Source organism: Morone saxatilis, unplaced genomic scaffold (assembly GCF_004916995.1).
Source record: "Morone saxatilis isolate NCDOM2014 unplaced genomic scaffold, NCSU_SB_2.0 Contig10, whole genome shotgun sequence".
Taxonomy (NCBI): domain Eukaryota; kingdom Metazoa; phylum Chordata; class Actinopteri; family Moronidae; genus Morone; species Morone saxatilis.
The window spans coordinates 14,744,335-14,755,758 of NW_023339652.1; the positions used below are offsets into that span (position 1 = coordinate 14,744,335).

The 11,424-nt window shown below is 43.5% G+C and overlaps 2 protein-coding genes across 4 annotated transcripts in view; both read right to left on the reverse strand.

Moving 5' to 3' along the window:
* Positions 1-2,519, reverse strand: part of cep83 (centrosomal protein 83) — a 7,287-nt gene extending 4,768 nt beyond the window's left edge. For 2 of the 3 annotated variants that reach the window (XM_035676058.1, XM_035676052.1), the window contains exons 1-3: positions 1,153-1,352; positions 897-1,047; positions 615-707 (exon numbers count right to left, since the gene is read on the reverse strand). In XM_035676058.1, the coding sequence (XP_035531951.1) occupies positions 615-707; positions 897-1,047; positions 1,153-1,352 (444 nt within the window). Of the gene's footprint in view, positions 1-614; positions 708-896; positions 1,048-1,152; positions 1,358-2,401 lie in introns of those variants that run through there. The other variant, XM_035676043.1, reaches the window with a different exon arrangement.
* A 1,148-nt stretch (positions 2,520-3,667) lies between these two features.
* Positions 3,668-10,383, reverse strand: hcfc2 (host cell factor C2). Its single transcript, XM_035679522.1, has 17 exons — positions 10,155-10,383; positions 9,342-9,490; positions 9,084-9,244; positions 8,453-8,655; positions 8,197-8,281; positions 8,015-8,118; positions 7,571-7,801; positions 7,241-7,450; positions 7,058-7,122; positions 5,948-6,068; positions 5,666-5,722; positions 5,512-5,567; positions 5,302-5,427; positions 4,988-5,173; positions 4,527-4,824; positions 4,372-4,444; positions 3,668-4,279 (listed from the first exon to the last, which is right to left on the reverse strand). The coding sequence occupies exons 1-17, from the start codon at positions 10,318-10,320 to the stop codon at positions 4,270-4,272; spliced, it is 2,301 nt and encodes a 766-aa protein (XP_035535415.1). The 5' UTR covers positions 10,321-10,383; the 3' UTR covers positions 3,668-4,269.
* Positions 10,384-11,424: the final 1,041 nt, after the last annotated feature.

Consider the following 11,424-nt stretch of genomic DNA (forward strand, 5'->3'; position numbering starts at 1 on the left):
GTTTTCTTATCTTATCTTAAGTTCATGGTCAATCCCTTTGAAATCAATTAGTGCATCCATTCATTTTAATTTGGAGCATCTTTGTTGGGCAGGACAAACATTCATGTCAAGCTAGGTTTAATACTAAAATTAGATTCTACAAATCTGAGAAAGAAAGACAATAGTATTTCATTGACATTTAATACATAATGACAGGAGGAACTGATACCTAGACATAACAGAGAAGTTGATGGCTCCTAACTGTCACTGACACTGCAGTCTGCAACTTTTAGGGAAATTACTTTTTGTCATATTTGCTGAGACTTTCACTAAATCCTGACATGAGACAGAGAGTCTGTGGAAAAAAATCAGGTTCCGCCTAGCGCTCCTTATCGAACATCCACCGCGACAAAAACAACCAATCAGATCCAAGAAAGATACGTGATTGTGTGAGTCTCATGTCCAGGTCGCCAAACACCGATGCTTTGGTCTGTTGAGACGGCGTGGAGTCTTGCAAACGCCATTAGGAGCACAGAGTATTTGAGAATCTACTGACCTACTGCAGCTTTCATACAAAGAAACTGACACTGCTTCCCCACACTACTGATGTATGATACAGAGGCAAAGTGACTGACCTCCTCCAGCTTATTGAACCTCTCCCTGACTGGAGCCTCCATCTCCTGCTGCACCTGAGCTCTGAGCAACTCCAGCCGCTGAGGGGTCATCACCTGCTCAGCACACACACACACACACACATTTGAATCAGTGGAACTTTAGTTGGACAGAAGTAATTAAAAAAAAATATAACAATAGTAATCTCAGCCACACAATAAACAAGTGTGTCCTTTCTTCAACCAAAGAGCAGAAGGATTTCTCAGTCCCACAAGAGATTTTCTCCCTCTGGAGGTTGGTTTCACCTGCAGCCGAAGCTCCTCCAGCTCCCTGGTTTTATCCAGCAGCTCTCCTCGAAGCTCAGCCAACAGCAGCTGCAGTTTCTCCTGCTGAGCCTGTCTGTCGCTCAGCAGGCGCTTCAGTTCCCCCTGCGCTCGGGTGAACTCATCCTGTAAGCTGAAAAAAAAAAAAAAAAAAAGATATTAGGGCTCAGTCGTGTACCAACAGACAGGGAAACTGATGCATGCTGAAAAAATGACATCTTAAAATCAGACTCTGTACCTGGCGTGTTCAGCCTTGAGCGTCTGGTAGTTGGTCCTGTGGTTTTCACACTTCATTCTTTCATTGATTAACATCTTCTGCAGCTCCATCTCTGCTCCCCCCAACCCAGCAGACAACCCCAGCATGGCTGCAGACTTCCCCATCCCAGGCTCCAGGTTCGGGACCAGAGGGGCCGACTGGCCAAAGGCGGAGGTGGTCATCTCACCTGTGCAGGAACGAACCAGTGACAGGACGAGATAAAGAAAAGCTGGAAAAACCAAACAAACGGACGGCTGCGTGTCTATCGGAAAGAATAGGGAATAGCGTTTGACAGCAGGCTCAGTCCTCTGACAGTGACAAGAACTGCATGCACTCACTGCAAGTGTGGTGAGGTGCTTGAAGAGGGCAACAGTTAGGCTGGGCTTTGTTGTCAGTTAGTTACCATGGTGGCTTTGAGAAGAGTCCCCCAGCTACTTGTTAAAATCACAACCTCTTAGCAGTCAAGGCAGAGCTCTGAATCAATCTCAAGTGATTAGTTAGCTCCACTCCCTGGCTGCTGGCTCTGCTGTGGATACACGGTCTGATTGCAACTAATGAACCACTTCAGCCACTTAACATCAAGCATCCTGTCAATTCTCACATCAACGACACTCGGGCTGCATACATTTACACAAAAATAACTTATACTGGCGCACACTGTAGTTTCATATGCAGAAACATAGCTCCAAGGCATGCGTCACCAAACATTGTGTGTGTGTTACCCTGGAGATACACTGAGTCTTGTGTGTCTGTGGGTCGACAGTTATGATTATAATTCATGATGTCATTAGACTAGTTGGGGGCTCGTCATAGTTCAGGAGCTGCTAACTGACGCTTTCCAACGCATTGTGCTGTTTTTAAATGTCGCGCTCTGTGTCCCGCGACTTCGTATGCTAACTAGCCAGCTAGCTACTTTAGTGCGTCCGTTATCGGACACGAACCACCTGCATGACATCTTCCTTTCAAACTCGGTACAGTAGACTTGAGACGAGCGGTAGCTATCGGGATTCACACATTATTCCTCGAACTGAAATGTAAACAACTAACTACTACGAGTCAAACACACTTCGGAGCGACTTAACGCCCCAAGCTAACTTTAGCAGCAACTTGGCAAGTAAAGCAGAACTGAAGTTAGCTTGCTAACGTTAAATACAACCCGAGGCACGAGTTGTTAAACTACACTGCCATCTACTTTACACACTGGAGCAGCTGTCTGCCGAAAGCCTCTCACCTCTAGTTGACCTGTGTCTCCTTTTCTCTCCTGCTCTTCCACTTTGTTTTGCTAGCCAGCGCTAGCTAGCTAGCGTTAATCTGTAAACTACAAACTGTGGGATCATGGGAATGTTTTCCCGGCGTGCACTTCTCTCGTTGAAAATGACAACTTTCATACAGACTTTGAGACTGGCTGTGTACATAACAGCACACTAGTTAGGATATAACTCACAGAAATATATTATAACTACCTACTATAGTAACTATGGAACTGATAATGTATCACCTTTGTAAACCCTTCTCTACAAAATGAATGAATAGGTTTAACATATAATGGTACATTTTTATTTATACACATATTAGTGGCCAGTGGTTACTAACAGTAAGTAGCAAAGTGAGCAAATCAATATTTTACTGTGTTTATTGCACAAATAAGTGAAATTATACCCACCCAAAAACCAACACGCTCTTCTTACTTTGTGCATGTGAAAGTCAGCCGAGTTGATTCAAACCGGGAAAAGCTCCAGGAACTAAACTGCACCTACCTCAGTAATTATAAGGTGTCTGAAGAAACTGTTGTTGAATTCATCCTTACTGGGTATCAACCCACAGCAGAGGCATATCTCTACCTTACTTAAATCAATAAGTAATGGTGATCATCCACAGACTCAACAGACTTTCTCATTTAACACTTTGGTTACTGCTTTGTAAAAGCAGGATGCAAACCATATTGTCCTACAGTTGTTCTCCCTTTTCAATCTCGACTAGAGAACAAATTCACCTTTATTACAATCACTGCATCCAAAATGATGATCTGCGGTTTGTGCATGAGTGAAGCATGTGCAATGTGGTGAAGGGAATTTCCTCTTGAGGACGATTAAGACTCCCCACAGAGATTAATAAAAGTCTAACCTTATCTTAATCCATCTTCAAGTGAAATAATGAGTCTGCAGCTTGCTTGCTTTAAATGCAGAAAGAGACAGCTGAACAATACACCATGTGTAAACCCTTCCTGCAGACTGATGAAGAGGGCGAAGAGAGCACACGCATCCTTTTTTAGCAAGAAAATGAAGAGCTGCAGCTCTGATCTCAATGATTAGAAGTGTAGATAACAATCTCTCCGTGTGGTTCATAACACCGGTTCAAGAGGTCTGTAAGGATCTGAGTCCAGACGTGATGGAGGAGACAAAGGAAGAGAATAATAAGACCTCTTGTCCACTAAATGTGAGACAATAACCGGAGACAATAATGGTGTCGACACGCAAATCTCTTTATGTAATATCTGTCACATATTTGATACCTTTAATTCACATCAGAATCTTTAGTAGTGTATCAACTTTTTGATTTTGGACAGAAATACTTTTTTTTGCTTAAACTTATATGATAATAATGATGATAAAAGAAGTACAACACAATTATGAAGTGTAACGGATACAGGAAATGTTTGTAGTAACATATGGTGATGTGCAATGACAAAACACATTAACAAAGATCTGAATTATAGTAAATAATCTGATTATAAAACAACAATCCACTGCAAAGATAACTGGCCGTGGTACACCGGCCCTTAAATATCTTACCACAAGTGTTTCATTTAGGACCATGACATACTGTTTAAAGCATTAGTGGCTGATGATGACGAGCCTGAAGTCTGAAATCACTTGCAGTTTGGTCTACATCATATTACATATTATTACATTTGTGTAACTAAAATAGCAAAGTGGTCACGCAATGTGTATCTATTTACAAGGGAAACATTAAATACATAAAAAAATAAATTAAAAAAATTATCTATGAAATATATATCATATGAGTGGTGGACATTGCCAGCTTCCTGAGTGCACATATTGTCTCTTCCATAAAACACTTTCATTGGTCCAAACACTTTCAGCTGGAGCTGCAAGAAAAAGGAAATGCAAGAGACTTCAATAAAAATTCTAGTTCAGAGAGTGACAAAGAACAAAAGTCACGAGCGGTCTCCCTGGTTACCTGTCAGCAGCATCCTGGTCGGCCCCTGCACTGTTGTCTGCTTTAGAGGCAGACGCTCTCAATTTACTGGGATCTAAAAAAAAACAACAAAAATAGGAAGTTCACGTCTGTTGGCAAAAACTAATCCCAAGCTAAAAAAAGTCAAGCTCCTCCACCTTGAATCCAGCGGATCTGCGTCGCCGGGCCGTAGCCCTGCTCGTTCTTGGCAGCTATGCGAAAGACGACAGCTGGCCGGTTGGAGGCGGAGCAGTCGATGTGGGCGTTGTCCAGGTGGGTGGAGCTGACTGAGCAGGACATCTTGGTGCCGCGGTAGATCCTGATGAAGGCCATCTGACCCGGACGCTCCGAGCTGGTGGAGCGACTCTTCCTCACCGCCATGTACATAGAATACTCCAGGATGCGGCCCGAAGGAGAGGAGGGAGCCTCCCACGTGATGTAGACCGAATCGTTGGCCTGTGCGGAAAAAAAGATTATGAGGACAAATATGAGGAATACAGCAGCTCTTTCTTACTTTTTAAAAAAATTTTCAGTCTGAAAAAGTGAATTTGCTTCACATTCCCCAGAGCATTCATCAAATTTCCTTCCTTTTTGTATCTGAGTATCCTTGATGTTTCACCTTGGCAATTTTGACCGCAGAGGGTGCTCCAGGGAAACCAGGTTGACAGGTCTTGAACTCGCTGACAGGGCTGAACTCTCCCTTGCCAAAGCAGTTGATGCCTGCAACTCTGAACCTGTAGGTCTGACCTGGAACCAGCTCCTTCTTCTCTCTGCTCTGGTAGTCCTGAGGCCCGGGCAGCTTCCTCTGGAGGAGAGCAAAGGATCAACAGAGAATGTGTGGGTGAGAGAATTCATGATAAGCAAGAACAATGGGTGTAGGGCATCTTCACTGAGTCCCAATTAATACCTACTATGTATTGTTTTTTTTTATACCTCTTTAGTATTTTGGGGACGGCTGCTGACCGTCTGGTCGCTGTCAGCAGGCAGAAAGTAGTGGCTGACCTCAGAGAAGAGTGTTTTGAACACACCAACATCAAACCACACTGCTTCATCTGGATTCTGCAGGACACGGAGGTGAGAGTTTATAGTTTAGAGCAAGCCGAGTGCCAGAGCTAGTAATTACTGCTCTGAGGTGTATCTGACCTGATCTGTGTGGGAGTAGAGATCTGTCGTCTTGTCAGCTGAAACAGGCTGCTCCGCTGTGAAAGTAAAGGAGCGTCCACAGTGAGCTTCACACTTTAAACCCCTCAGCCTGCTGCAGTGCGGTTTATCGCTGACATTTGAGCATCATCATTACCTGGCTGCTGCTGAGCTGAGCCGCTGACCTCTGTTCTTGATGTCTCATGTACAGCGCCTACAACCGAAAGGTCAGTGGAGAAGTGGTGAGAAGACAAGACTGCTGAAATCTAATTTGATGAGGGTAGTTCAGACTGAACAGCTGCTCTGGAGTAAAAGCTTGCTGTGTGTTGTTTCCCTACTGCCACTGCATCTTTTACAGTCCTTAACAATTACATTTGTGCAGACAGAAAAATCACCTTGGGTAAAATCCTGTATTGATTTGCTCAACAAAGAGACTTACTGCAGTGTTTTGTGTCAGAGTCCTCCACTGTCCCTCTCCCAGCACTCCTCCCTCCTTGTGCTCGGGTCTCTGCTGAGCCATTGGATGATTTTACGGTAGTTTCCTGCTGTGCTGAAGCATCCTGAAGTTCAGGGAGAAAATTATGGATTTATTTATTTTAAATAGGAGGCATTGCTAGAATAAGGCACACACAAAAACAGTGCACGCAGGGCTCAACAATAAGGGTTGCCCTCTTGGCCAGGGCAAGTAAAAGCCAAGGCAAGGCAAGTGGTAAAAAGTAATTAAACACATTGTGTTTCCAGAGCTGATGGAAGTAGCTGAGGAGTGAGCTACTGCACAGTGTACGAAATTTGTGTCATAACAACAGCCGACAGAATCTTGCTTACACTGCAGCTAAAAAGGTTTGTAATTTGATAACTGTAAAGTTAAGGAAAAGGAAGAGTGAAAAATTTACTTTAAAGAAAAGCATTAACGTTGAACCCTGGCATGAAGAGCACCAAACTACAATTCATGTTCAGCTGGCTCCTTCTCAACGCAGTATTACCAAATTTGCCAAATCTTATCTTTTAAAACTTTGCTAAAAAGGGATTTAATTCTTTTACACAGCTTCTCTTGTTTACTGTAGAGGTGAAGTTGTCGAACAGACGCACAATTTTATTCTCGTAATATTATGACTTTATTCTCGTAATGTTATGACTTTATTCTCGTAATGTTACGACTTTATTCTCGTAATGTTATGACTTTATTCTCATAGACCTAATATTATGACTTTATTCTCGTAAATATTATCAAACTTTTATCTCGTTAATGTTACGCTTTATTTCATAATGTTTCGACGACTTTATTCTCATAATGTTATGACTTTATTCTCGTAATATTATGACTTTATTCTCGTAATTTCCCCCCAAACATAAAATGTTTCTCTTAGTATAGCCCTAATACTCCGTCGTAAAAACATGCTCAGTGTGAATGCACCATAAAAAAAAACTACTTCTGTGTGTTCAAATTCAGTGCCGACATCTCTGTGGTTGCTCTGCTGGGTGGCTGGGTGTTATTACATTTAATAATCCTTATTTACAGATTTAAGCATGTTAAGTAAGTAATTTCTACCTGAGCGGATGCCTTTCCTTCTTTATTAGTGATTCCTTCAGTTTGAGGTTGATGGGACTGGACTCCTGAGAAGGGAGAGTTATGCAAATGTATAACAAAAATATATATTTTTTTACTGCAGTGTCAGAAATATCCTTATAAATGTCCATAGATACATGAATATGTGCTCTCCTCCTCTCTCACCTGCATGGTTTTCATTCTTCCCCTGCGGTCCATCTGCTCCACTTGGATGGACTGGTTTGGATGGTGGATCACTGGCTGCAGTGCTGGAAGGACACACAGGCTGGATCTGAAGGATGTAGCAGTCTGCCGCTGCCAGAGGGCGCCATGCCACATGAAGCATGCTGACTGTGGATTTGATGAGTAACACTGCCTCTGGGGTGGCTGGTCGGTCTGAGGACAGAATACAGAATATATTTTTGAGTGACTGTACTTTTTGTTAGCACTGACGTGAGTCACTTGCTTTTAAAATGTTACAATCAAAGTTAATAATGGCTCCTTCTGAGCTCTCACCAGTCTCCAGGTACCAGAGGTCCTTGCAGCACACCTGGTAGTTCCAGCTCTTACGGTATCCATCACGGCCGCTCCAGATGTAAAGCCTGGACCCGACAGAGGCAGCACAGTGGCCGGCCCTGGCTCTGGGCCAACAGGCGTACGGGTCGTCACTCTGTGGTCCCTGGCTCTGCAGCTGGGACTCAATATCGTCCTCCTGCTCTGGGCCCAGATTCTGCCAGCTCATAGTGTCTGTGTCAGGAAAGCCGGGCAGCAGTGAGCTCGCACTGTATCTTTAATTTTCCTCTCAAGCACAGCAGTGGTTTTAAAAGTGGTGCTAACAAAATCTGATGTTAAAAACCACACATTCTGTCACAACTAAACCATGAACGATTCTCTCTGGGGATTCACCCTGTGTGAAAACTCTGATAAGAGTGTGGGATATTTGTCGAGAAATGTACTGACCCAAGTTGAGCAGACTTAAGGAGTTAGTGCAGATCCATTCAGTTCCTAAATCAATGTGTTTGTTTGACTCTGGAACAGGAATCCAGCCACCAAACACACACATCCTGCAGACAGAGGGGACACACTGTAGTTTGACATCCGCTTTAAAAGCGATATGACACTGACAATGAAGGATCTCTTACTTGTTTCCAATGACTGTGGCAGAGTGAAGGCTTCTGGGAAAGGGCGTGGAACCCCTGGTTTGAGGCTTCGACCAAACCATTGTGTCTGAAGAAAGTAATCATGATGAGACAGTTTAAATATTCCAAAGAGCTCTAATTTATGCGTACCACAGCTTTGTTTTTAACTCCATGTACAGTAGCAACTAAAGGAATGCGAGAATTTTCCTTCCTGAAACTTTCTGAAGTCGATATAATCTGTCAAAAAAGGAAGTCATACCGAGATCAAGCTGCCAGAGGTCGTCTAACCGGCAGCCTTGCATCCCTCCAAAGATGTAGAGCTTCGGGGAGCCGAGACCAGTGTAGGCAACGGAGGTGTGGGACTCCCGAGCCGAGGGACCACCCCCCTTTGTCTCTGGGATGCTCCAGCTTCTTGCCCCTGATACCGACTGCAGCTCCAGCTCATAGAAGTCCCCCATGTACCTAAGACGGTAAAAAGTCAAACTCATTTATGAAACTACCTCTTACATATACTGTTGTGATTGGCTCAAAATTCACTGGAGCCAGTCAAAGGTTTAGAGAGTCCTTTTTATTTATTGTTTTGGTTGTGTTCACTTGTGTTTTTATTGATGTACTTGCATGCCTTATTACAGTTATTATTTTATCAGTGGAATAAAACGTAAGCCTTAAAAGGACATTAAAATGTATCCCAATTATTTCTGGGACAATACATCGTCCAACAAAGGTAGCTATTGTGGCAGGCCTTTTATTGACCTTAATTGTTAGTTCCAGCCCTACATTAAACACTAGAAGACCCAGGACTTATGGACAGAAACAACCAGTCTGCACCTGTTTTTATGCATCTCTGGTGTAAACAAACTCCAGTCACAGTTACGTTTCTTGGTACTTACCTTGGTACATTGCCGTTTGGGTCTTCACTATCATTGGCCAGTCCTCCAAACAGATAACAGCTGTTACCCACAAGAGTTAGGCTGTGTCCGATCCGAGGGCAGGGAGGGGAGCCATTCCTGGGTGCTCTGGGCTTCAGCTTCTTCCACAGCCAGCGACTAGCCTGAGCCACACGGGACCAAAGTCAAGACTTAAGACTTCTCTTTGTGACAGCAACGGGGGCTGAATCACCAGTGATCACCAAACGTGACGGGCATTACCTGAAGTTCATAAAGGCTGTTGGTATATTTCCCAAACTCAACCATGCCACCAAAAACCAGTATTCGAGTGCCCTCACAGACGAAGCCATGGGCAGCACAGCCGGGCGGGATGTCACCCCTCACCGCAGGCAGAAACCACTGCTTGGAGACTGGACAGGGACAGGGACAGGACAGGGACAGGACAGACAGGACAGGGACAGACAGGACAAGGACAGGACATCCCGGTGAATGCTGCCTTTTAGACATTTTATACACTGCATTGGATAACAGCGTGTGCAAACAGTGCTGTTCTGCAGTAGCTAGACAGATATTACCTCAAACACCACCAGCAGACTTTAAGAGCTTTATCATTCGGACCAACGTGATAACACATTGCTAACTGAATACAAACAGGCTCAAGCTCCAATGGCACCTGAGTTGCATAAAATGTTTAAAACTACATTTAACTGTGGAGCTTTGTCACACTTTTTCATTGCAGTTTAGTTGTTTTTAATTGAGCATACACTGCCCAAACTAATAACACACCGTTTTGTCGTAGCAGACAACAGCACGGCCACCGTACTGTCGACTGCGACAACAAATAATAGGTCCTGAAGCTAACTAGCTAGCCCAAGTTAGTGGCTAGTTTATAGTAACAACTCCATAACACCGCAACATAAAGGACCCTAAAAGTTGTTGATGCACTTTTATATAAACAACAAACGCTCGTTTTTGTTTTTTTTTTTAAAGAAGGTGTTTTTGTTTTTACTCCTGCGCATGCTAAAAACATTAGCCGCTAACCCGCTAGTTAGCGTGCAGCTAGCGTTATCTTACCAGTGTTGTAAACATGGAGGTACTCCGCTATCCCTTCGTTTCCACCACCGAACACAATAATCAGCTCCCGTATGGCGGCGGCTCGGTGTCCGTGTCTGGCCCGAGGAGTCACTCCTGAAACTGAATTGACTTTCCTCCATTGCGGCTCCTCAGGGGCCGTGATCATTTTCCCTTCAGGGAGCCTGAAGTTTGCCGCTGTTGACGTTTCAAAGACGTGGGCGGGGCCAATGAGGCGTGAGGAACCGGAAGCTTCACCAGAGAGGTGGAAATAAAATATGATGACTCACTCTGCCTCGTTTATCTGGTATCAAAATTTGATGTCAGGGGAATTAGGACTAGTTAGATAAATGATTGGAAAAGAGAGAGAACTGTTTGCTGACTCTGCTTTTCTATTCTTATTTTCTTGAAGGTTAATTTGACAATATATAAAACCTGTGGTAGGACTAATTTTAGACATTAAATTCAGTTTACAGTAGGCTATGTGTGGGGATTACCATTCAGAAAGCCGGTGCTACAAGCTGGACAAAAGGACGGTCAACAGAAAAGATTCTGTTGAGCTGCATTATGGGAAATGTGCAATCCAGGATTGTAGGAGATTGGCCAATACAGGGTAAAGTCAGGATATCCGCTATCTGCTGCATAGACTTTGACCTTTTTATTTTTATCTGTCTCGTGTGAGTCACCTATAAAAAACCGCACGAGTACCCGTTTAAAGATGCAGCGTTTTCTTGTAAACTGCAGGATATTATCAACACATCTGATGTTGACATGGCCTTTGAGCCCACATTGACAGGCACAAATAGTCCATAGTGCAGAGTTGCAGAGCTGAAGAGGATGTGTCTGACTTATGTCAAGCACACAGTCCACGTGTTGTTTCCACAGTATGGGATAGACCCAATTTCTATAACAAATCTTTCCTGGGAGCCATTAATTGCATCCATGAGTCCATGTGGGCCACATTTATACAGTTGTTTGGTTCATCATCTCAAGCATAGACAATCTTTGTCTTGTCTGTGTCTTTGTAAAGTGTCTGTGGTAGTGAGCCTCTCCACTGATTAAAAACAGAATATGTAATCACCTGCATGAGGTTTTTTTTGTTGGTGCATGATTTTATTTCTTGCAGCCAATGATATGTCTTAAATTCTATGAGAACATAAGCAGCTTAATTCTGTATGAAGTATACATTTGCTGCAGAGCCAGAGGGGAAAACATTTAGAAAATAGGTAAGGACAACAAAATACCCAAATTCAGGCAGTTTAATTCATTAAAT